We start from the raw sequence: 23,265 nt of genomic DNA on the forward strand, positions 1-23,265 counted from the left end.
TAACAAAAAAAAGTGGCAGCACTGGGAAACCAGGCGGGTGAGCCGCTTGCAAGGACCGGCAAATAGACGCCTGAAGGAAAGAAGGCGCCGCTTCGTGCATGCTGTGGGTCAGGGCTTCTCGGAAAAAGTGCCGACCGTCAGTCCGTCAACAGGCCATACCTCGCGGGGCGAGCTGCGCGGCGACGTGGCGCCCGCCGTGCACAGTCGCTTCCCAGCCCACAGCATGTGCGAATCAACGCTCGGGGCGGGTGGAGTTTTCTCGACTCGCTCAGAAGGGTTTTACTCCTTGCCTGGTTCCTTTTCGCCATTTCGCTTCTCCTTCGCCGTCTCCTTTGCATAGTGCGCCGCGGGGTTTCGACTGTCCAAGTATCTCGGGCGGGCGAGCGGTCCCCGGCCTAGTGTTGCCGACCGGGTCCGTGCACCGGGGAGTCCTTGCCGCCTTCGCACATCTCCAGCATCGCTGCGCGCGACGTAGGCCCTTTTCCTCTACTCTGACTCGCGGGTTCCTCTTTCGCTGTACCTTGTAATGACTAGCAGTCTCGCCGCCTTCATCCTATGCTGAGCTGCAGGATTCAGCACTACGCGTTGCAGCAGAGGCCCGCTGCTACACTGGGGCTAGAGCGGATCCTGTGCCCGGAGCGACTGACCAACCGGGTTCTCGTCCTCGCATGCGAATTAGAGCTCGCGACATGGCGCCGCACACTGCCGAAGAAGGTGGCAGGCCTAATGGCTGGTCCAGTCATTCCCGCTCCTTTCCTGTATTCAACACGGCCATTCCCCCAAGCAACATGACGGCCCCCCAATGGCCACTCGGTGCACTGCGTGCCACGGTTCGCCGTTTTACTCTAGTGGCTACCCTCGCCTTCATCCTTGCCTTCGCGTGCCACGCTACGCGGATTGTGGCAGGCGCCTCTCCGTCTGAAGGTTCTTCGAAGCCAGAAAGCAGCGATGCTAAGGTAACTGACGGAGAAAGGGGGGCGGGAGGAAGCTGAAATGTACGCGTGCTGCCTCGTGGTGACATCGACCGGGCTGCTGGGAGACATTGCCTCAGCAGGCATATGCAACACCTGCCGCATGACGCCCTCTAGAGGTTCATTATTGTGGATCGAAAGGAACAGTCAAGGCGTGCTTTCCCAGGCCGCGCCGCTCCACATTCCTTCGGGCCTTCTATTCTTTATCGAATCGGTGGGACATGTCCTGTAGAAGGTGCACTGCAGTGCTGCTGGTAACAGAAGGTAGCGGAGGTATCTGCATTCTTTACCGGCGTGCCAGCAAGCTCTGAGCTGGGTTATGGCGTGGGGACAAGCTTACCGAGGGTGTGCAAACAGGCTGCAGCACTCTTTCCTTCCATCGCATCTCCGCATCGTCCGCGGCACAGCTGTTCTACTGTTTCGTTGCGAAGAAATGGTGTTGCCAGAGGGGTGCGGCCTCATTTGAACGTACATTACCTGCATCTCCTTTACCTAGAAGCGCTGTTGAATTGGATTGGTGCTCCCGTGTTTCCGACCTCTACCTGTTTGCAGCCTGACAGCATCGCTCGCGATGCCCGCGACCAGCTAGATCAGGCGGAGCTGTTGGCAATGTACATGCACCACCGACAAATCACTGCTGCTCACTTCATAACCGTCCTCCTCGAGGTTCAGGATGAGTACAGTAAGCGAGAAAGCCGCAGAAGTGTCTCTCGCACACAGCCACACGCGTAGACCGCTGCGGGATGTAGTTGAAGTTTACGCTGCTTGAATTCAATGCTAGCCACGGGCCTCTTTTTCAATGCGCATAGCCGGTCCTCGGTGTGTGTGTTTTTTTTTCACCAGGCATTACCAAGTCACTCCAAGAATGCGGCGGAGACGTGTATGAGCTCAAGAAGGCGCTAAGCAACATTCTCATCAAGCTTCCCGCCTCATCGGTGAGTGTGCACAACAACAGAGGCAGTCCAGTGAGCCATGCTCCCTGCGCGTACTGCAGCTCGTCTTGGTGGTTTTTACCCCCTGATGTGATGCAGTGAAAGGCCAGCAGATAGCGTCGTCGATAACCGGCTCCTCCAGAGGAATCGGAATGGGTGTATCAACACGCCTAGTAGTCCAGATGGCCGCGTAGCGCTTTTGGAATGTGGCTGTCGTTTGAACTATCGCGCGCTACAGGAGGTATACGTCGTCGACGAGCTGGCGTCTGCGCCGCAGCTCAAGCGCGCAGCCCTTCGCGCCCTGGAGATTGCACATAAGGATAAAAAGAAAACCATCGGACTGGAGCATCTGATTCTGGCCATCTTTGAGGAGAAAAATCTGCGAACGATGCTGGAGCAAGTCGGATGCAACGTCAAGATTTTCTTGGAGTAAGCCCAGATTTGGCCGCCTATGACACAGCGCTGAGGTGCCTGTGCTCACCACGGTCCTGACGCGTGGCGAAGGTGCGACTGCAGGAGACGGACTTCTCGATAATCACTGAGGTTTCCTTACGTGATAACATCAAAGTCCATACCTGTGGAATGCTACGTAGGCACGCGACGACTATGTACGAGAACAAGCAAAAAGACGCCGCAACCAAACGCGCCGACAAGAAGAAGACAAACACAGCCGACCCAGGTGTTGCAAACTCGAAGACCGAGTCCTCTGACGAGGAATTCGTCATGAGTTTCGGAGTAGACATGACTGCGTTGGCAGAGCAAGGAAAACTAGAGCCCGTGGTTGGCCGCAACAAAGAGATCAGAGAAGTGATCATGGTGAGCCTCAATTCGGGACTTTTCATATGCTGTGATGACCGCGAGAGGATCCTGAGATGGCACTGGCGCAAGAAAAACTACCGTTTATTCGTGTGTGGCTATATCTGCTGTGACCACAGGTCCTCAGCCGTAAAGGCAAAGGGAACCCATGCCTCGTCGGCGAGCCGGGTGTTGGCAAGACGGCAGTTGTTGAAGGACTTGCTCAGCGTCTGATTGAGGTGAGACACGCTTATGCTGCAGAGCTCCGTTTCCTTCCTTTGCTGATATCTTCTGGAGGCTTCAGCTTGTCTGATGTCTCGGTGGCCTCTTGTGTGTGTTTCTTTGTGTGTTTTTCAGGGTATGGTGCCCAAAGCACTGGAGAACAAAACTTTGTTTGCGGTCGACCTGGGCGCGCTTATTGCTGGAGCGACATACAGGGGCGAGTTTGAAAAACGTATGAAGGCCCTCATCAGATACGTAAGCTGTAGACTCACGCGGAGGCGGTTTCAGTTCGTCGTTGCCGTTGCGAGTTTAACTTGTACAAATTCGTGAAAGCGCTAGATGCGGAAGGTTACATGGTGTAGCTAACATCACTGAGCACTGGCGAATCCTTTCCACGCTTCTTCAGGCGGTGGGCTCGGAAGGCCGCGTCATCTTGTTCATCGATGAGATCCACATGCTCATGGGCGCCGGCAAGAGCGATGGCACAATGGACGCTGCCAACTTGTTGAAGCCTCCGATGGCCCGAGGCGAACTTAGGTATGACGTCTCGTTTGTGATAGGCAGCGAGCAGATGGAGACACAAGCCCACGGTGGAAGCTTCGTGGTTTGTTTTGGAGCAGTTGAAAACTGTGGTGCTGTTCCAATGAAGTAATAGCCCCGAGTCATCGTTCGAAATATTTTTCAAGCCCTGGCCCAGTCTCTCACCTCGGTAGAGAGCACACGCCTGGAACAGAACATGTCCTTTTCTGTGAGCGAGTGAGGAGCCTCTTTCCAACAATCAAGCGTTCTCATCAGGCCCCGCTTCTGCGTCAACGGCTGAATCTGTATGACCTTAGAATTGTGGGCGCGACAACTCAAGAAGAGTACAAGATCATCGAGAAAGACGCCGCCTTGGAACGCCGATTAAAACCGATTTTGGTCGAGGAACCCGCTACAACACGGGCAATCTATATTCTGAAAAAATTGCGAGAGAAGTTCGAGACTCATCATGACATGCGGATCTCCGACGAGGCCATCGTAGCCGCTGTCATGCTTTCGCACAAGTATATCAAGAATAGAAGGCTCCCCGACAAAGCTATCGACTTGGTGAGTTAGGCTACGGCTTCAGATGTGAAAGACCACCTGGCACCTAAAAGTAGATCCGAGGCAGCTCTTTTGCAGACGTAACTGGGACATTGTGAGGCGTCGCCAGCACTCCTCGAGGGCGAAGTGTGAAAATGAGCTTGATCATCCATCCTACTTACCAATTGAGAGGGAACGGCGTTAAGAAGCTGCATTAAAATGGAATCGCTGTTGCCGTCGCAGAGCTGGCATGCGTGGCGCTCGTTGATGGTGAAGGCACCGCAGGCCAGGTGCATTATAAGACGTATCGCCCATTCGTATCACTGTCACAAAGCATGTCAAATCTGCAGTTTTCGCGCGGTCTCTGAGGGGCTCTTTCGTTCTGCCATGTAGCCTTTGTAAAGTGTCTCTCCGGGGACCGCATGGGAAGGCGCTCTAACTTTGCTGTCAGTACCTGTGGTGGTCTCATCTGTTGTGCAGCTGGATGAAGCAGCGGCAGCGAAACGCGTGAAGTGGGACCTGAGGACTTTGGAAGATGATGACGAAGCGGCTCTGGAGAAGAAAGAAAAGGAGCAGGCCGCTAAAGAGCACCGTGAAGCAATGAAGCAAGACGAGCAAAGGATCAAAGGTCAAAACGTAGGCAAATGTGGCTTCTTATTTGTGGATTGAGGGCCTGATAGGAAGTAAACGAAATACGTTTGGGAATGTCAAGATGACAGCATTGCGTCCATTTGTTGTGAGAATCGCGCATTATATTGGAGGCCTAAGAAAAACACTCGAGTTACTGCGTTTGATTTTGTGTCACACCACACTACGGGGCTAGCTCTGGCCTCTTGGAGATGCTGGTTATAACAACGGCATACACACGATGTCCTCATATGAGAGGCAACCTCCTGAGCTACGGAAAGTGTGCCCCAGAGAAGACGACCCCGCGCTGGAGAGAACGACCCCTAGGCAATGGTGCTGGCTTGTGCCCTTTCTCTTGAACTGTATTCTACGCAGCACGGTGACGGCACGGAGGAGCAGCTGAAGAAAATTGAGAAAGACATGGAGAAGGAGGCTCTCGAAGAGGAAAGAGAACTTGTTCTCACCGCTGATGACGTAGCTGTCGTTATCAGTGTGTGGACAGGGATTCCCGCCGCTAAGCTTACTGATGACGAAAAGAGCAAAATCTTGCGGCTTTCGGACGTGCTCCACTCGGTAAGTGATGCAAGGAAGAACAACTTCAGCTGTGGAGCACGAGGATATCCCAAAGGATATTCACGTTCTGTAGCACGTACCACGGTGAGGTTTTGTCAGGGGACCAATTGGCAACGAGAAACCGATAGACAAGCAGGCTGTCTACCGTATCCGTTTCCCACATCCTTCAAAGCTCTGGAACTCTGTGCGTGCTGGCACCTGGAACGGTTAACTCTGGATGCTGCTGTCACTCCAACAATTTGGCAGGACCCGAAACCCACTAGTGATTTTGCTAGCGTGAAACTCGGGATATATGCGCAAAATCGTGCAAGACAAAATTAGGAGACACTAGGGCCCTTACGGCGTATCGTCGGATGTTCTTTGCAGCGAGTAATTGGCCAGGAGGATGCCGTGAAAGCGGTGGCTGATGCGATGGTGAGAGCTCGCGCGGGTCTTAACCGTGAGGACATGCCTGTCGGGTCTTTCCTTTTCCTCGGCCCCACAGGTGAGTCAGGCTTGTCTGAAGTGATACACGGTGCAACTGCTGTGCCAGGGCCCTGTTTCTCGAAGGGCTGCTGGTCAGGTGCAGTTGGTCGCAGTGTTTTGAGTCAAATCCATGGAAGCACGAGTATCAGAGGCGGCTGCTGCGCGCTCCCAACGGTGTTGGGTTCAGATGAGGTTTCGCGCACACGTGCGTCCTTCTGTTGCAGGTGTTGGCAAAACGGAACTGGCGAAGGCGCTGGCTGCGGAAATGTTCCACTCCGAAAAGAACCTTGTCCGTATCGACATGAGCGAATTCAGCGAATCTCATACCGTTGCGCGACTTATCGGCAGCCCTCCCGGTTACGTGGGCCACGACGCTGGAGGCCAGCTGACTGAAGCAGTGCGCCGCAGGCCCCATAGTGTCGTACTGTTCGACGAGATAGAAAAAGGACATCCGCAGATCCTCAACATCATGCTGCAGGTATGCTGGTAGTTTTCGCTAACATGCCTGGCGCTTAAGCTGTGCGCCATGTGCGCGTCTTCTTGCTGCGGACAAAACCGCGAGTTTCACCAGAACAGAGGTCGTCATCCCGAGCTGCAGGGTCGGTGCCCTATGGTTCTACGCCCTCGTGCTCGTGCCCCACCCTGCTTGGCAAACTCGTTTACGTCAGTTTTCGGTGTCGCTGCATGGTATGCATCGCGCCGCGACTGCTACCCTGTGTGAGACTCAACTCCGCTGTGTTGGGGTGCATCTGTTCTCACCTGGTTCCATAGCTGCTTGACGAAGGGCGACTGACCGACGGAAAGGGTGTGCTAGTTGACTTTACAAACTGCGTCATCATTCTGACGTCCAATGTTGGAGCCCAGTACATTATCTCGGCCTACGAACAAGGGGAGAAGGATACGAAGAGCGCGCTCGCAACCTTCGACCCAAAGAGCGGCAGTCTGGAGCACTTTGCGGAGGTAACGAAAGGTGCGGAGGCAGCAGGTGGTGACGATACTGACGTAGACTCTGGCAAGAAGGACAAGAAGGCAACGATTCTCGACAAGAATAAGAAGTCCGGCAATTGGAAAAAGGAAGCGCGAAGAAAGGTCTTGTCGGAAATCGCTGGCTCTGGGCTCCTTCGACCTGAGGTCATCAATCGTTTCTCGGGTGTCATTGTAAGTGCACTCCAGCCAGAGGCACGAACATACACGTAAAGCTGAATTCGTGACCAATAGCTGTTGATCATTGCGCAGGCCAGCTTGAAATGTGGCATTTCGTTAGCCTTAAGACTTACTGTGCGCAAAGTCCCTAGGCTGAGTAGCTCAAACCGTAGATTAAGTTTCTAAGCAGAAAACGGCAATCACGGGGGATGATATTGGAAGTGTTCCTTAGTGTATGTGTAAACAAGCGCGAGCTTGTACTGGCGTCTCTGCTTTTTCCACTCGTAGCTTTTCGAGCCGATGAAGTCCTCCGATATTAAGAAGGTCCTAGCCATTCAGGCAAAGGACTTGAAGCAAGCACTGAGCAAGAAAGGCATCGAACTTCTCATCGATGCTTCAGCAGAGGAGTTCATTGTGCAGCGAGCCTACACGCATAAATTCGGCGCCCGGCCGCTGAAAAGGTACGCAGAGCTGACCTGAATGCAGTCGCTGCCGATAACGTTTGTCGACGTGCACGGGCATGGCAAGCTGAGAAAGTGTCTGTTAACAATAAAACATCGCCGTAAAAAGTCATCCTTGGTTCTTTATGCTGTCGAATTTGTTCTCGTTGCCTTCCCAGGTTCATCGACAATAATATCGGTGCAAAAATAGCTCCGTGGCTTCTTAGCGGCTACCTCCAGTCCGGCATGAGAGTTAAAGTGGTGGCCTCGAAGAGAAGCAAAAATACCCTTGAGGCGCACGTAGGTCAAGGAAAAAAGATGCTCCGTAGCGCATGCGGCAAGTAGACACCCGCCTTTCGAGGGTACAAGCAACACAAATACGTGAGCGTAGGAACTACGGTGTTTACGGGGGGTGACGATGCTGAAGAATCACGAGTAATGCAGTGGCGCGTACCTAGAACCGAGTACTCCATCGCGTGTCTTGCTTCCAGGTATGCAAGCTGGTTAACGACAAGTGTGACCGAGGAACGAGGAAGGCCCGAGTGCTCGCCTCAGTTGCGAAGAAGGACGAAAGCAGCTCGGACGACCCGGGCCGATAAAAAGCTGTTCCTCCTGCCCCCGTCAATCTTCATGGTATTCATTGGTTGACGGGTCGGGATCTCGTAGGGGATGCGGTTTTTTTCCCCGTGAAGGAAACGCTCAAGGGCAAACTAAGGAAGATGCTCCGGCACCTTCCGCATCAAGCCAATGTGGAGTCAATGCTGCCACATATCCGGTTTATAAACTCGTTTGGCGCCATGCGACACGCCAAAACTTAGTCGTTGTTCTTCCAGCAAGCTGTGCCTTGCTAGTTATGTCGATTTTCACTGAACGGGGGAGGCGGACCTTCGTGAGTGTCGCTGAATGAGGTACATAGTCTATTGTAGATATCTGCTGGTCTCACACGAAGCTGGGACTGGGACTGATAATCTCATCAATGATCTTGAACTACGCTTCTGTTAGACGGGTAACATTTTGGGTACGACTGCGACTGTAATTTCAACTGTGTAATCTCTCTTCACTTTCGCGCGCCGCCCAGGTTCGGCCCCTTCCTCCCGGGTTTTTGTGAGAGACAAGTTTTCATCATCAGACTTATAAAGCTTTCGTTTTGGATCTTCATCGTTTGGTCCACTATTTTGGTCCACTATCGTCCAACTGAGCTTCCCATCTCGGCATTTGCCTTTGGCACGCTGCTCTGGTCGACGCGTGCGTGAAGCTCGGAGTGGTCACAAGCACAAGTCTGCCGCACGATGCCAGAGTCATTGCTAGCATGCACGGAAATGAGGGCAACGTGAATAGCGAGTCCCACTGTTTCACGATCACCTCCGTGGTCGCCACATACCGAATATGGCACAATGCCGCAGCCGGTCGGTGGCTGGACAGGAGCAGCGGGTCGCATCAAACGGCTCTCGGCTGCCAGGGTTTGTTTCAACCGAAGACACTGTGAGACCGGGTGTGCTGCGAACCTTATTTCAATATTGTATGTGAGTTTCGATCGGTCAACACATCCAGGTGTTGCTTTTCGGGCACCGTACGCTCTTCGTCGTCTGCTCTGGCTCTCACGGTCGCATGACGTCACGCTATCGCATTCTTTATTTGTCCAATCCACCTTCGCCCTCGGCGGCCTTCCAGCTCCACTATGACGCCTGATATTGTGATCGCCGTCACAGGGCGCGTCCCCTCTCAATTTTAATTTCGTGGTGCACCCAGGAAGAGGGTGGGTAGCCTACGCCTTTGGTTTCAACGCAAATAGAGCGTTATCTACCGTAGTTGACGACCTTCGGGTGGCCCTATACAGATCATCCTGAGGGTTCAGCGTGAAATCTCAACTGTCAGTCGAGATTCCGCAGACAAGGATAGCGTTTTGAAGTGTCCTGACGTTGACACGTGGACGACGATAACTTCTGGCAGGTTGCAGCACCAAAGGGGATATTATGGGTGTGATTCGCGAGTCAGCAGGCACTCTACCATATTTGCGCAGCAGATTTCGAGTTATGTGAAAGGCAGGCATGAGTGGCGAGTTCACGGAATCTCAAAGTGCCAGCCAGTCGCAGGTTCGCTTGCAGTCTTGAGCCGACGGTGTCGCTGAAATAATCCCGCATGCAGGCAGAAGCGGAACTGCGTCCAGCCTCCTGAGATGATCGAAGAACAGCATCAACCGTTGGAACAACATGCGTTCCACCAAACCGTACTATCGCATGCAGGCGACCTGAGGTACAAATATTCGGAGGGCAGCAGCGCGCGACCACGACCTGAGCCATACATAAGTTTTGCCGCTGATGAGCTCATCTCACATGCTGCGGCACAGTACGTCTGCGCCAGCAACAGTAGCGGGAGTTATTCCTTCCACACGCGTTTTTCCATGGTACTTGCTCTGAGCAACCCTTTCGAGCAATCACCACAGGCAGAAACAGCACTGTCCGCGGCCGATGTTGGGGGAAAGAGACAACACGACGAATCAAGAATAGGTGGTGTCATCTATCTCGGTGGAAGAATCAAACCTTAACCGAAGAACCAGGGAAGGGCACGTAGTAGATTCCGCAAGAATATTTAACATTCGATGTATATCTGTGTACATCCCGAAAGATCTTCGGCAGGTTGCCTACCGGCATGGGCCGTAACCGCACGCCTCTACGCGCGTACCCCCGCACTTGGATTCCAGGCGAGGGCCAGCAGGCGTGAATGCTTTGACTCTAACTTACGCGTTGGTTCTTCCCGCAAGTAAAATAGGGAGGGCATGAACGGAATAGTTTCCATTGACTCGCATGCTGCTGGCAGCAAGGCGCCACATCCGCAAGTCGGACCACACGCGCTCACCAGTGTTACATGGCATAATAGGTTTTCTTCGGCAGCGCAAGACCCTATCCCCGATGCTGATGGGCGCAACTCCAGTTTTCATCCTTCCCTGAACAATGACTGCAAACTGACTAATAAATGTTTGATGATGGGGAACGACTCAGTGGACTCAAAACAAGCCTGGGCATTTCGGTGAGGAAGATGTCTGCCATAGTGCCCTAGAAAATAATTGAAAAGCATGGAGTACGCAGTATTGGCCTGTAGGCTACAGTACCCTGTCGCATACTCACAAACGAACGCTCGGGCACAAATGGCGCTCATCTGAAAACCAGGCATCGTACGCCCAATCTCGACGGAAGATAAACCTGCTTCGATCCACACTCGGAAGCGCTTGTTGAGCAAGAGGAAAAATTTCCATCCCGGAGATGGTGACTGGCAGGAAAATGCGGTTCCTCCCGCGATGGCTACACACGTGACCTGTTGTACCCGATTCATATGGAACGTACGGTAGGCCAGAGCGCGTCTTTCCCAAAAATGCCCTCCGCGCCATTTCGCGCTTCCTCCTGCTGCAGGGACAGAGTCAATGGGTCGGCAAGGCTCGGCAGTTCTTGGCGTCTCAAGCCGACTGCGCCTTACAGAACAAATGCATAGCGTACGTTTCACTTATGACGCTGAAGGTTGATTCAATCGAATCTGCGCCAACACACATTGATGCCCTGTTTGGCTACTTCTGAGACACGACCCGATGCAGTAGTAAGAATAATTCCTGCTGCTGCTTCTGAAAATGGGTGTATATGTCCTTGGATAGCGTAATCAGCTGCTGCACATGAAGATCCAACAACTCCAGTAGTAAACGCTGTTGGAGGTTGGGAGGGCTCTGACTCGGCAACCGGGTGCTTTCTAAACAGGGAGAGAGGATGGAGAGGAACTGGAACACCTGATGTTGCTGCGTAGCCTTCTGCACGTGTTGAAGGTGCCACTGCACAACTTGCTGCAGGAGAGTTACGGAAGTCGCGGAGTGAAGCCCCTCGGAAACGGAGGCGCCGCTTTTTCGTGGCACTCCTCCTTCATCTTCCGGCTGATAACTGCTTGTTGCACTAAAGAATGACGGAACCACAATGGACGACAAATCCTGCAGCATCAATCTAACCGCGTGTTTATATAGTTCCAACGTCTGCCCCGATGCTTTTCCGGTTCCATTGCCCCCATGTCCCCTTGCAGACATTGGTTCGTCGCAGGAGGTAGAGTCTGCATGCTCGGGACCCCGTGAGACGGCAACATTCCGATTGAGGTCAGCTAGGGCCTCGTCAATAGAGCTGGCTTGAAGCAGCGCTCCTGACGAGGATGATGAAACTCCCTCCTGCCGGGTTAGCCGAGGCTCGGCAGCTGCCGACAGGAAATCGGACCCTTGACCTGCATTGGTCGAGGGAGGCACAGCTGAGGAGCAGGATGCAACGACAAACGGTTGGCCCGCAGAATCTGGGGTCGGACCAAATACCCGAGAGGAGCTCAGCAAGAAGGCAGGAGGCGATCCAGGGCCACTGCCTGCGGTTGTCGCAGCGACCGAGCTTGTTAGCGGGCCATATGCTTTCGCATGCTTGCGGAAGTTCACGGCATGCAGATAGGCTTGGTAGCAATCCTCGTAGAATTTGTCATAAAAGTATTTCCTATTGCCCTTCCAGTAGACGGCCCACCTCCGTTTTGTGTTGTCACGGGAGACTCCGCGGACGACTGGGTACGAGCGATGACCTCGGAGTACGCCGCTTTTGTTAGTCGAACCTTCAAATACGCTGTAGAAGGGAACATTGTTTGGAGTTGCTCCCCCACACCCCCTTCCGTACGCAGCACCGGCGGCGTGCCAGGGCCCATCGTCGCCCACAGGCGCAATGGAGCTAGCCTGCTCACTGCCGCCGTGTTCTCCAATCGTCGGAATCTTTGCATCCAACGCTGAAGGAGGGAGAGGTGGCTCGGATACGGGGAAGTCTCTTTGCTCTGCCTGGTCGGCTAAAGTCGAATACGCCATCTGCAGTACACCTTCAGCCTCCACAGTCGAGCCGCCTCCACAGTCTCTCACAACGATGCCAACATGTTGAGACGACACAGAAGAGGATGATATCTGCCTGTCCTTGTTGCTGCCTTCACTTTCTGTGTGGGAGTCCGACGTGCGGCGCGCCAGTTGCTCCTGCAAGCACTTCCACACTGCTGCAGTGTCCGCTTGGACACCAGTCGACCAGGCCCACCTCCCTAAGTTGACTTCTTCTTGTTCACCGTCATCGGCACTAACTGCTGCCGAATCCTTGTGCCGAAGTTTGCTACATGTCTCCGAAGTGCATGTTTCCGCCAGAGTTCCCCTCGTGGACTGCCCGAAATTGGCCTGCAGAATCTTGTTCTCGGCGGTGTCCATGAGGGGCTCAGTGCGAGCTCCAGCCCCGCTTATTCCTTTTTCATCTGAAGCTGTCTTAGCGCAGTTAGGCTGGTTGTTACCATGGGAACAATGTGTATTAAGCTCCAGCAATTTCGCCTCATTGTAGTCATAACACCCGCATTTGTCGAGGGTCGGGGCTCCCTTAACTGCGCTGACTGCTGGCCGCTCGTCTGTATCTGGCTTCACATCCTTTAAGCCAAGGCCTACTAACGCTGTATACGCGCGTTCTGCCGATCGGTCGTCCGCTCGCGTGCCATTGACAAACGAAGAGCCAGTAGCTTTAGGGCGACTTTCGAGTGATATAAAAGGGCCACCTTCATGGAGAGCTCTATCTTCCTTGCCTCCCTTGACCGACTTTGTCTCGAAAGTTGCGTGAACCGCCCCTTCAGCCGGTGTTTTGGAGAAGCCGGAGCTGAGTTGTGCATCTCCCACAGAATAGCCTCCGGGTGTCAATGTTGTTGGGCAGTCAGTCATTCGGAGCGTCTCTTCTGCAGCTTCGAGGGAAGGGACTCTGCTTGTTCCACATGTGCTCCGCGTGCTGCGATCAGACAGTTCGCCGGCCCGTGTAAGCCTGCCGTCATGCGGCAGCCACTCAGACATGAGAGAGGCGAAACGAGGGGTACGGGTAGCGCTTGCCCCCGGTTCTGTAAGGGCCGGTCCCTCCCAAAGCTTTTGATAGCGCACAAAATCAATGACGTTGCCCACCTTGGGACATGCGCCAGTGGAATTGACCAGCATGTTTCGTCGTTTGACTGTTCCATCTCCTCTCTCCACCAGAACCTGGTGGCGAGCTCCATTATCTCGATTCAGGTGGCGCGCACGCCTCTTGCATGGATTTACCACTGCGGAAGGAGCTTCAGAGAGGAACAGAGCATGGCTCGGCCGGGGTCGCTTCTTCTCCTCTTTTGCATGGTGCGAACGAATGACAGTGTGGCGGGTTAGCGACTGCTTAGAGGGCAGTTCGACAGCCGCCGCCTGGATGGCTGGCAACAAGGTCGAGGAGGGGCTCCGCGAAAGCTGGGCGTGCGAGGTCGCTAGACCCTCGCGGACTGCTTCTGCCATTCTCGCTAAGAAAAAACAAGACGCTCGGACACGGCGCTGCAGACGCGTCCTCCCAGGGCTCGCTGTGTTAGCCACAATTTCGGCCCTTCCAGCTCATTTATTCACCCCGCGTGCCGCCGCAATCTCGTCGTCGACATCCCTCTAGCACTAAGGTGCCGTGTTTTCTGGCTGCCCATCGGAGGCTGAAAAAAAAAGCTGAAGCGGCCGACGCGGTAGGCTGGTAATGCCACCTACCAAAGACCTGCATCTTCTGGCGCGGCCCCGACGCGCCAGGTTCGTCATCGATGGCTGCCCCTGAAGGCTGCGCGCGCACACTACGAAAATAACACACCTGAACGCATTGAAAGCAATGCAGCTGCTGCAGGAGTTGCTAGGAGCAACGAAAATACGAAAAAAAAGGCAGGTGACAGACAGTACGTTTGGCGTAGGGCGCAAATGAGCATTCGACGCAAATAGTGTCGAGCGGATAGCTGGCGCCTTGCCACTCCAGTTTGTAAACCGTTGCGGGACGGTGGTTTTCTTCTGCCTGGAGACCGACCCCAGCCTTGCAAAACGATACCTCCTGTCGTCCGCCGGCTGCGCGGTTGTCCCGCAACGATTCCACCTTGCCGCGTCGCAAGTTGATTAGGTTGAAGCACAGACGAACGGTTCCCTTACGCATTCACGCCTCCTACGCCGTCGGGCGAACGAGCGATTGATTTTAGCCGAATTCAGACACAGTCATCGGACACAGGGGCACAGCAACGGGGCCGTCAACGAATGCGTGTAGATTCTTGTCCGCGCTTCCGCTAAGAAACACAGGGCCTCTCGCTCTAACGGACGTACGTCGTAGGCGCACTCAATATAGTGCTTGGGGCCTCGCGAAACGAGGGTTTCAAGGGAGCAGTATCCCTCTCTAGGATATACAAACGCCACGTATCACGTTACAAAGCAAATGGCGCCTCTGCAGATTCGCTGCACGGGCAACCCCTCTGTCTCCCGGTGATTTGTCCCAACGGTGCCCCTTAGCTCGTCTGGTACCGCAGCAATATCCCAAACAAACATGTAGATGCAAAAACAGCACGCTTAACTGGGCCTTTGGTATTCCTCGGGCAAGAGTAGCCTACCATGAAAAGCAGTATGAGCAATCACGAATGGTCGCGGAACGGCGGCTTTTTTGCTCTGTGAACCTGCCAACGACATTGGGGGCTGGGCTGTCGCTGGTACACTCTCGCTGCTTGGGCGGGTGCAGAACAACCGTCAAGTCGTCCACCAACACGGCCGCAGCGAGAGATGCGCCGTTCCTTCTGACAATGCTTCAAATGCATTCCCTTGAGGGCGATAAATGCCCTGTTATCGGAGAAAGCAATGAAGTGGTCTGCGGCAACCTCACCGGCACGGGAACGGACACCGGAAACGGTTACGTTGGAGGGGGGGGGGGGGGGGAAGTGGGGGACTAGTCCCGCGGAAAGGTTTAATGGCTGGGCTGGGGCGCGGAGCTACCCTGCAAGGAGCCAGTCACGGATGATTGCTTGCGCCTGGTCGCACTGCGGACGCCGGAGCCTACGATCAATGCTCAGAATTCCGCGACAGTATCGTATCAGCACGTGGAGGGTGGTCGGACTCCCTCATGTGGCGCCATCTGCAAACGCCAAATGTCGATCACGGATCAGGTTAGCAGTGTGGGGAGCGTGACGGTGTGTGCCTGTAGCGCCCGGCGTCCTCCGTTTCGGATCCTCACCCTGCGGCGGCGATGTCTCTCTCTAGTGCACCGTGTCTCACAACACCTCGCCAGCGTTCAATTAACACGTAGCAGCGAGGTGCCCAGTCCTCTCTCTTAGTGTGTGGCCGTTCTCATAGGAGAGGACTTGTCTCACGTATCAGGCCCCAGCGTCTACACCGGGGACGTTCACCATTTTGCTAAGAGCGGGGTATCTTGCGTTCGCCAACGACAGCACAGGCCGTTTGACTGACTGACCGTGTCCGAAAGGCGTGACGGGCGAGATCTCCGCCCGCCTGCGCGGAGAAGAGAAAACCCACTGCACACATCATATCCGCAGTGAAGTGCAGCACTCCGCGCAAGCGTTCCGGCAGAGAACCTGTCTGGTGTGGGACGTCACTGATTATGCGAATATCTCACACATCAGGTTAGTTCTACATTCTTTTTATCTTTCTGCTCAGAGCAAACACGATATCGCATACGGAGGGCCCAGTACACGGCGACGAACGCCAAAGTGCAGGGGTACTGTAGCTCAATCCGCACGCGCTCTGCTCGAGTCTGCAAGCGCTTAATGGCCACGTGAGGGCAGATGGAAACCTTCATGCTAGAGAAGAAACTTGTAATTAGCGTCCGGATTGGAAACGGATGCATCATATTTCCATATCTCCTGCAGCAAAAATACGTAGTGAACTAGGTCGTGCTAGCCACCTTAGTGCTGCCACAGAGAAACTTCTGCAGGGGTACATAGTTGCCTCCGCGCATTCTACATCGGGCTTCCGAATATCCACTGCGGCGGACGAAGTGAATCACGAGTCCGATGAAACCTGGGGAAGGGGCGGACTCTGCAGCCCAAAGACTGGGCATGCGTCTCCTCGCTTTCTAGTTTGAGGGTCGGACTCCTTGTCCGCGATTCGTTGAAAGTATTGATACTCGTGCTACCCAACTGCAAGCCATGGGGTCCCATAAAGAGAAACTGCAGCGGTAGAGGCGGGTGCTGACACAGCCAAGCAGCGATCGAAAGACAAACGTAAACAGGCGTGATCTTTCCATGCTCAAGGAGCGGAGGACTCAGTGCAAAGTGGCGTAGAGCTGATCTCTGGCTCATCGTTCCCTTTGTTCCGGTTAGCTGCTGCGCTTCATCGCCACGGCGTTAGCGTACCAATGCATCAAAGACGTGTCAGGTGCCGTGGCCTGTTTTCGGGAAGAAAATATTTTCTGCCGCAGCGAGATTTCCGCGATGATGCAGAGTTAGTGGCATTGTGCCTTGGCTGCACGGGGAAGCCGCCTAGCCGCCAGCGTCAGAAAATCAATTTAATAACACAGCCTTCTCTGGCGAGTACAGTATCCATTCTTGGAGTCTGTCAGGGGTGTGGGCCTCTGTATGCCAAGGTACGATGGAAGACTCGATTTTGTCGGCACCAAGAGACTTCTTCCTCAAATTACCAACCGTGGGGAGAGCAACAGACGTGGGGGGGGGGGGGGGGGGGGGGGGGGGGGGAGGGGGGGGCGGGACAGAGGGACTTGAATACGGTGTACGTGTTCGCGTGGCGTACCAAGCTGCAAAGCCCAAGAAGTCGGCATGACTGTCTATAAAATCGAGTGTGCGCTGGGGAGCAGGGGTGTCATCCTCGAGTGACCCCAACTTTTAAGGCCGATTCAAGTCACAGTCAAATATTCCTCATAGTTTCCACGCAAAAGCTGGGAAGAAAGGGGTTGCAGATACAGGAACTCCCCGAGCGGTCGGGCCCGCATAGGGGGCACCGTAATAGGATCCTGGGCGCACAATGACAAAACGGAACCGGGGACGTTCATGAGCGTCGGCACCTGAAGCAAGACGGCGATGGAAAGTTTTCATTGTAGGCGAACATTCAGGTCCGGGGCTGGGGAAAGCAAGTGTGCCTCTTTCTGCTGCCAGGCGCCCGGTCACGGACCCACCTCGACGCACTACTCTCGCCGGCTCATGCACCAGTCGAATGTGGTCGAGGGCATCCACAAGGACGACTTACCCCCAATGTCGAGAGTTCCCTGCCTTCGCACTGCAACTGACAGCCTTGATACACGAATAATCATGTGTTTTTTCAGGCATCGATGCAGCGGCGCTATATGTTCGGCGTGCGCCTGCCGCGCGGCACCATAACCAGTTGTCGCTGCCCGTCCGCGAAGACACATGCATGCGCTATACGGATTTGTCCTCCAACATGGTAGGGATGAACGGTATTTAGGATGCTGGAAAAAGTCCTGACTCTCGGCTAATTTTTAGTCTCCTGTCTCTCACTGCTCGATCAATACTGTGAATTACCAAACTGGAGAAGGCTTTTGCTTGAGAACGGTGAGACAAGCGCATGCACTGGAGCTTCCTAAGCATGCCTACCCAAGGGGCTGGTCTCGTTCAAGCCCACGGCGTTCCCTTGGACATGTTGTGGCAGAACTTTCGTGTCAGCTAGAAGCGAAGCCCGTGGCTGTGTGTTTCACTAGCTGGCCGGGGCGTCCCGCTATTCGTTGGTTTCGCAACAACCTGGAAGTGCCCTTTTTTGAATTAGTGGCGGCATTTTTTGGTGGGAGTCCTGGGCAATTGGTCTAACTAGTTTGACACTATGGAGACCGACGTCGGGGATATCTCTGTGCGTTTCCCATTACTCACCTCGTGCGAGCGCGACCCGATGATTCAAAGTCGGAAGGTCACTTCTGATGCGTCAAGGCGGAATGACGGTGATCTGCCTGGAAAGCTGCGGAGCCAGTGTGCCCAGGCGCTAGTCTGGGCACTGTTCGAGCAACCAACTCATCTTGCCGGCGTTTTGCAACAGCCTCTCAGCGCGCCTTCTGAAATCATTTCCAGTGCCGATGCTTCGTGTGCATTCTCTGCTGAGCGACGAGGCTGTGCGAGCATCGGTGGCAAGTCGTCTACGCAGCCTTGTAGATCGATCGCGGCATGCTCAACTACGCGCGAGACGACCGTTGGCCGTGAGCAGGACGAGTGCTCACCCTTGTCGGAAGGTGTGTCATGCACTCACGAGATGGAGCTGAAGCCAACTTTTTTTGGAAGGGGTCCTAATTTACCCGCTCTAGTTCGAAAGCACCAGAGCGAGTCGTTCTCCGTGCCGCCTTGTTTGGAGTTACCGGGGAGCGCTCCTGAGGGAAGCGGGGATAACTGTTTGGGGCGTGATAGGTCTGCGTCAGGCGCCCCCACTCTGGAGCAGTTTTTCGTCGAACTCCGCACGGCCGTAGAAAGGAGACTGCAAAGCATCGACGCGATGGTGGAGCAGTGTGCAGGCGCAGTCGCAGACACGTACGGCCAACTCACCATGCTGGCCGCTGACCTCGATGACTTAGCAGGCATTCTGAGGCAAGAACATGGCGTCGCCAGCGATTCGTCGGAGCACCAGGATGGAGAGCCGTCCCCAACAAGGTCCCGTGAGCAGCAAGCTACGCGGATGGGTGCCGCAGGAGATGGAGGCGGGACGGACGACGTCAGTGGGGTGTCGCCTGTAGATGCGCACCGATCGCCAGAGATGAGAAGGGCACTGACCAGCGCTGTCTCGACGAATTTCAAGAATGAGCTGCCAACTGACTCAGGAAGCGCAGTCGCGCGTGATTCCGTTGCCGGCGTGAGCCTAGGTGAGAATGTCAGCATTGCTCTATAGGACAGAGTCGCGTGCAGTGGAACCCCAGTGAAGTGCCTCCGACGAGCCTATCAAGGTGTTGACCGCCTCTACTACGGCATGACTACGCGTAGATGTTCGCTGCAGTAGTGTTTGTTTTTGCTTGAGATGCAAAATAGCGATTTTATAGTCGGTAATTCTCAAATTGTTCAGATGGCCTGGTATATCTGTGTGCGCCCTTCCCATACGGCATAGCGTTGTGCGCAGAGCGTTCTTTGTTTGACACTCATGTGCTCAGTGGTGGGTGTCTGTCAAAGGACTGCGGATCGGACTCAATTTTTTCGCAGGCGTTCCAGTTCTGTAGTTGGTCTTGGTGGCATCTGGAGTGTTGGTCGGAGGAGCTATGTTATGTGTGTTGCCGTTGTTTCTTTGGAAATACGCGCAGCGGCCACGACGACAACAAGCGCTTATCCTGCTCTGTTGTCCGCACCGATCATTCCCCGAGCCGCGCAGCGCCCTCGGTGGTGGCGAGGAGAACATGCTGGCGGAGGCGCGTCCGACGAAACCCTGCATCGCCATATCTTCCACGAGGGATACAGACAAGACGATGCTGACCTCACAACGGGACGGCGAGCAGGGGTGGCCGTTGAGCCGAGGGGCAACGATGCTGCGGATGCAGGAGTGCACTTTGACGACGGTCAGCAAAGTGACTCGTACGGCACAGATAGTCGTGACTTTTTCTGTCTCACGGATGTGCTAGCCCCGTTCATCGACGGCCCGCCTCCCCGGGGGCAGTGTGACAAAAATGCATCTGAAGCGGCTGAGATCATTTCTGCAGAGCCTGATGCAGCCTTGCGCCCGTGTGTGGGCGTATCGAGACAGGCCGCGTCAGATGGCACAGACGTAACGGAGTATGCATGCACCAGCGAATCCACGAAGCCGGAAAATCAGGAAGACGAAGCAAAGCGTGCTGGGCTGGAGGACGGCGAGCGGCTGCGTTATTTGTTGAAGGGCGGAGGTGGCGTCACTCGTTGGTGCTCTTCCGCATCAAGAATGGTGGGGGATTTCAAGCCTAGCACGCGGCGGCACGCAGCATTGCATCGTGGAGCACCGCCTGAATGTGAGACGCCCGTTCTGAAATCTGACGAGACGCGTTCGGTCGTCCGTAGTGAACCTACGAGAGGTCCTCCTGTGAGTTCCCCAGTGACGCCCGCGTGGCTCCCCCCTCTGAGCAGCTCTTGTGTCGTAGGGATTCCCTCGTTGTTGCTTCCACGAAATTTTCGACGTCCACAGGACCCTACGCGTCCTAAACCTGCTGACGGAGATAGCCTCGGCGAAGCCACGGGTCCTGCCACTGGCGCCCCGGCTCGTGCACCAAACGGAGCTCAGAGCAGTGAGTGGGCGTGCGGGGGCACAGAAGCACAGACTGGCCTTCGTTATGGGGAATCCGAGTCACGGACGAGTCCCTACGTGGCCAGTCAGAGATTCTTTCGTCAAGCTACCGGACTGTCCGTGCGTTCCGAGGAGCGGCTTCGGCACGATGGACTAAGCTCAGAGGTTCAGGGGTCGTGCGCGCGAGCCTCGCCGGCGGGACTCGAGGGCAAGCTGGGGACTCCCAAGGCAAAGTGCGGACCCGCCGGCAGCACCACCATGGGTGCGACGATGGCCTTCCCTTATGTCAAAGGTGTGACTTACAACCGAATAAAGAAGTACTGGATCGCCCAGTGGATTGAGAACGGTCACTCGAAGGTCAAGTACTTCTCTACTTTCAAGTATGGAGACGAAACCGCGCATAGCCTCGCCGTTGAATGGAGGTAAGCGGATAAAAGGCAATAGGAGGGGGCTGCTCTCATTTCTAGGCATGTGACAAACTCCCTGCTGCATTCACATGCCCCTCGGCCCGTTTGCGGATGGGGCGAGGATGGCGGTGAGCAAGTGTGATTTTGTTCGCGGCCACGCCGAGCAGTTACTGAGTCACGTAGCCTGATTCCCTTGTGTATCATGTTGAAGCGGGGTTGCACGCCGGATCAAGCGTCAGCCCGACTAGAATGTAACCACACTGTTTTGCAATAGTTGCGGCGCACTGCTTGCTCGCTTCGCTAACGCTCAGCCGCGAGAGGCGGGCCTTCGAGCTCGGAGGGGCCGCCGCGAGAAGAGGAGCAACTGCGTTGTTTTCATCTAATGCGGCTCCTGTATGCATCGGTTGCATTTGTCGAAGGCGTCAGCGCATGCTGCACTGCGTGTGTTCAGAATGAAGCATACGGGGCATCCTTCTACTCCTGACGACCGGCTGTCTCAACCACGAGGCGATACTGGCTGTAGGACTGGTGTGGCAGGAGTGGCGCCTGACAACTCTGAATATTCGAGTGGCGGCGGTTCCAGAGCAGAGAGAAGAACTGTTGCCTCCTCCACGTCTTTCGAGGGGCAAGATCGTGCAAATGAAGACTGCGAGAGTTTCTCCGCCCCGCGTGCAAGGGGGAGTAGTGGCCTACAAACCGCGCGCAGAAATGCCTCTGGCCGTGGCGCGTGGCTCATGCGGGCGGGGAGCGCTGGTAGCACTAGTGCAGGCGAGAAGAAAGAAGAAGCGAAGAATCAAGGCGGAGCCTCCGGAGGTCGTCAGCTTCCACCGCATCGAAGCAATGGCAAGTTTCCGTTGGCAGCTACCTGCTGAGAATGGCTGTCCATGAGGTGGCTTTCAGCGCAGTATGGTTCCTTGTCTTGCTGAGCTACCACATAGTCAAGACGATACGGGCAGTGAAGGTTAGCAGTTCGATATACAGTCGTAACTGTCCCAAGCAGTTTCACGTTTCATTGAGTTCTCGCTTTTCAGGCATCGTGGGAGTCTCTTTCTCTCGGACGAGCAATGCATGGCTCGCCTACATCAAGAATCGCGTCACAAAGACCCAGCTGAATCGCTACTTTAAGGTCAACGTCTACGGATTCAGACTGGCGAAGAAAAAAGCAATCGAGGCACGGCTTGAACTGGAAGAGCGGATGCGCAACAGCAACCAGTCAGGCTGGGACGCTTTCAGTGACCGCAAATCCTGTAAGTTTTTTTCCGCACAGCAAGGGCCGGGTGGGAAAAAGCGTCCGCCAGCGGTGCCACATTTAGGCGTTGAGAAGTTGTGAGCGACGTGCAGCACCAAAGACACAGGTGCGATGGCGGGTGGGAAGAAGGAGTGGTTTTTCAATCGGTCTGTGGCGATCCGTCGAAACAGCTGTCATATTATTTTCGATGTGTGCATGCAGTGGCGGTTGGCGTCTATTACGAAGATGAGAAGGACTCCTGGGTTGCCTGCTGCCGCGATCCCCGAACCGGAGAAGGCATCTACAGATTCTTTCCTGTATCGGAATGTCCGGGCGGTGACCTAGAGGCCCGTGCGAAAGCTATTGATGCACGCATGGATATGGATGACTTCCTTGGCGCCGACGACGAGCAGTCACTCGCTCAGCGTGCTGTGGATGCCCCTCTACGGAAACGGAAACGGAAGACTGAGAATGAGGAAGCTCCGGCGCCTTCCTCTGAAGAGGGTCGAGCATGTGACCATGGGAGCAAACGGAGAGTTCAAGAAGCGGTTCAAAGAGATCCTGACGAAAAACGTCCTCTCTCAGCGATTCGCGACCAGACTGAAAGATGCGCCAGCTCCGCGGATCCGCCACACGCAGCGCAAGAAGAGCACGAATCGGCGGGACCTGGAGTTCAGGAGAGGGCTGTAGTTGGAGTCATTTCTTGTGACTTGAGCAAGTCTCCCTCTTCCGAAGGCATCCTTCATGGCCGGCAAGGGGGCAAGTGCACAACGAAGAGTCGACGAGTGCGAGGAAGCTGCGACGGGGACAGCAGTGGTGCGACGGAGGATGCTACTTCGGCGGTGTCAAGAGAGGGGGATGACAGCTCCAAAGATAAGCATGAAAATGGAAATCCTAGTGACGAAAATGGGGACGCGGCAAGTCCTGTTTCCGAATGTCCTATGGTTTCGGCACTAGCGCATTCCGTCGGCAGGAAGTGTCAGAGTGAAGTAAATGGGTCGCACACAGAGTGTTTGGAAAGCGCACGCAGAGGTGGTGGCGGAGACACACCTGCAAGTGGCAGTGTTATCTGAATCGCGAGGCGCATGTAGGAAATTTTGCAGGTGTGCAACGGCTCATAGAGTGAAACTTGGATACGAATATGAACGTCACCGGTTGGCGGCCGCACTTCTGGCAGAAATCGATGAGAGTGGAATGGTAGCGGAGAACCTTATTCAACCAGCACGAGCTGCTCAATGAAACACGGGGTGTCGCTCGGTATAGAGCGCGTCACTGCGAACTGACAGAGCTGAGGAGTGGGAGAGTGCTGTTTTTCACTTCACCTGATTTTACCCACAGATCGTTAGGCGATTCTCGTGAGGAAACGGTGTCTCCACGCATGCGATGGC

At 54.9% G+C, this 23,265-nt stretch overlaps 3 protein-coding genes across 3 annotated transcripts; 2 read left to right on the plus strand and 1 right to left on the minus strand.

Moving 5' to 3' along the window:
- Window positions 1–1,580: 1,580 nt before the first annotated feature.
- Window positions 1,581–7,829, plus strand: BESB_031450 (ATPase, AAA family protein; the record flags this gene model as incomplete). The annotated part of the gene is made up of 16 exons (XM_029361813.1): window positions 1,581–1,653; window positions 1,815–1,906; window positions 2,142–2,332; window positions 2,497–2,719; window positions 2,839–2,937; window positions 3,056–3,175; window positions 3,327–3,457; window positions 3,757–4,006; window positions 4,463–4,618; window positions 4,985–5,182; window positions 5,549–5,666; window positions 5,872–6,125; window positions 6,419–6,805; window positions 7,079–7,251; window positions 7,410–7,530; window positions 7,722–7,829. The coding sequence occupies 16 exons, from the start codon at window positions 1,581–1,583 to the stop codon at window positions 7,827–7,829; spliced, it is 2,694 nt and encodes an 897-aa protein (XP_029215280.1).
- A 2,960-nt stretch (window positions 7,830–10,789) lies between these two features.
- Window positions 10,790–13,552, minus strand: BESB_031460 (AP2 domain transcription factor AP2VIIa-8; the record flags this gene model as incomplete). The annotated part of the gene is made up of 1 exon (XM_029361814.1): window positions 10,790–13,552. The coding sequence occupies one exon, from the start codon at window positions 13,550–13,552 to the stop codon at window positions 10,790–10,792; it is 2,763 nt and encodes a 920-aa protein (XP_029215281.1).
- A 4,293-nt stretch (window positions 13,553–17,845) lies between these two features.
- BESB_031470 (AP2 domain transcription factor AP2VIIa-9) lies at window positions 17,846–22,950 on the plus strand (the record flags this gene model as incomplete). The annotated part of the gene is made up of 5 exons (XM_029361815.1): window positions 17,846–18,866; window positions 19,296–20,664; window positions 21,101–21,492; window positions 21,681–21,896; window positions 22,100–22,950. 5 exons carry the CDS (start codon window positions 17,846–17,848, stop codon window positions 22,948–22,950), a joined length of 3,849 nt encoding a protein of 1,282 aa, XP_029215282.1.
- Between the last annotated feature and the right edge of the window lie 315 nt (window positions 22,951–23,265).

Source organism: Besnoitia besnoiti, chromosome XIII (genome assembly GCF_002563875.1).
Source record: "Besnoitia besnoiti strain Bb-Ger1 chromosome XIII, whole genome shotgun sequence".
Taxonomy (NCBI): Eukaryota; Apicomplexa; class Conoidasida; order Eucoccidiorida; family Sarcocystidae; genus Besnoitia; species Besnoitia besnoiti.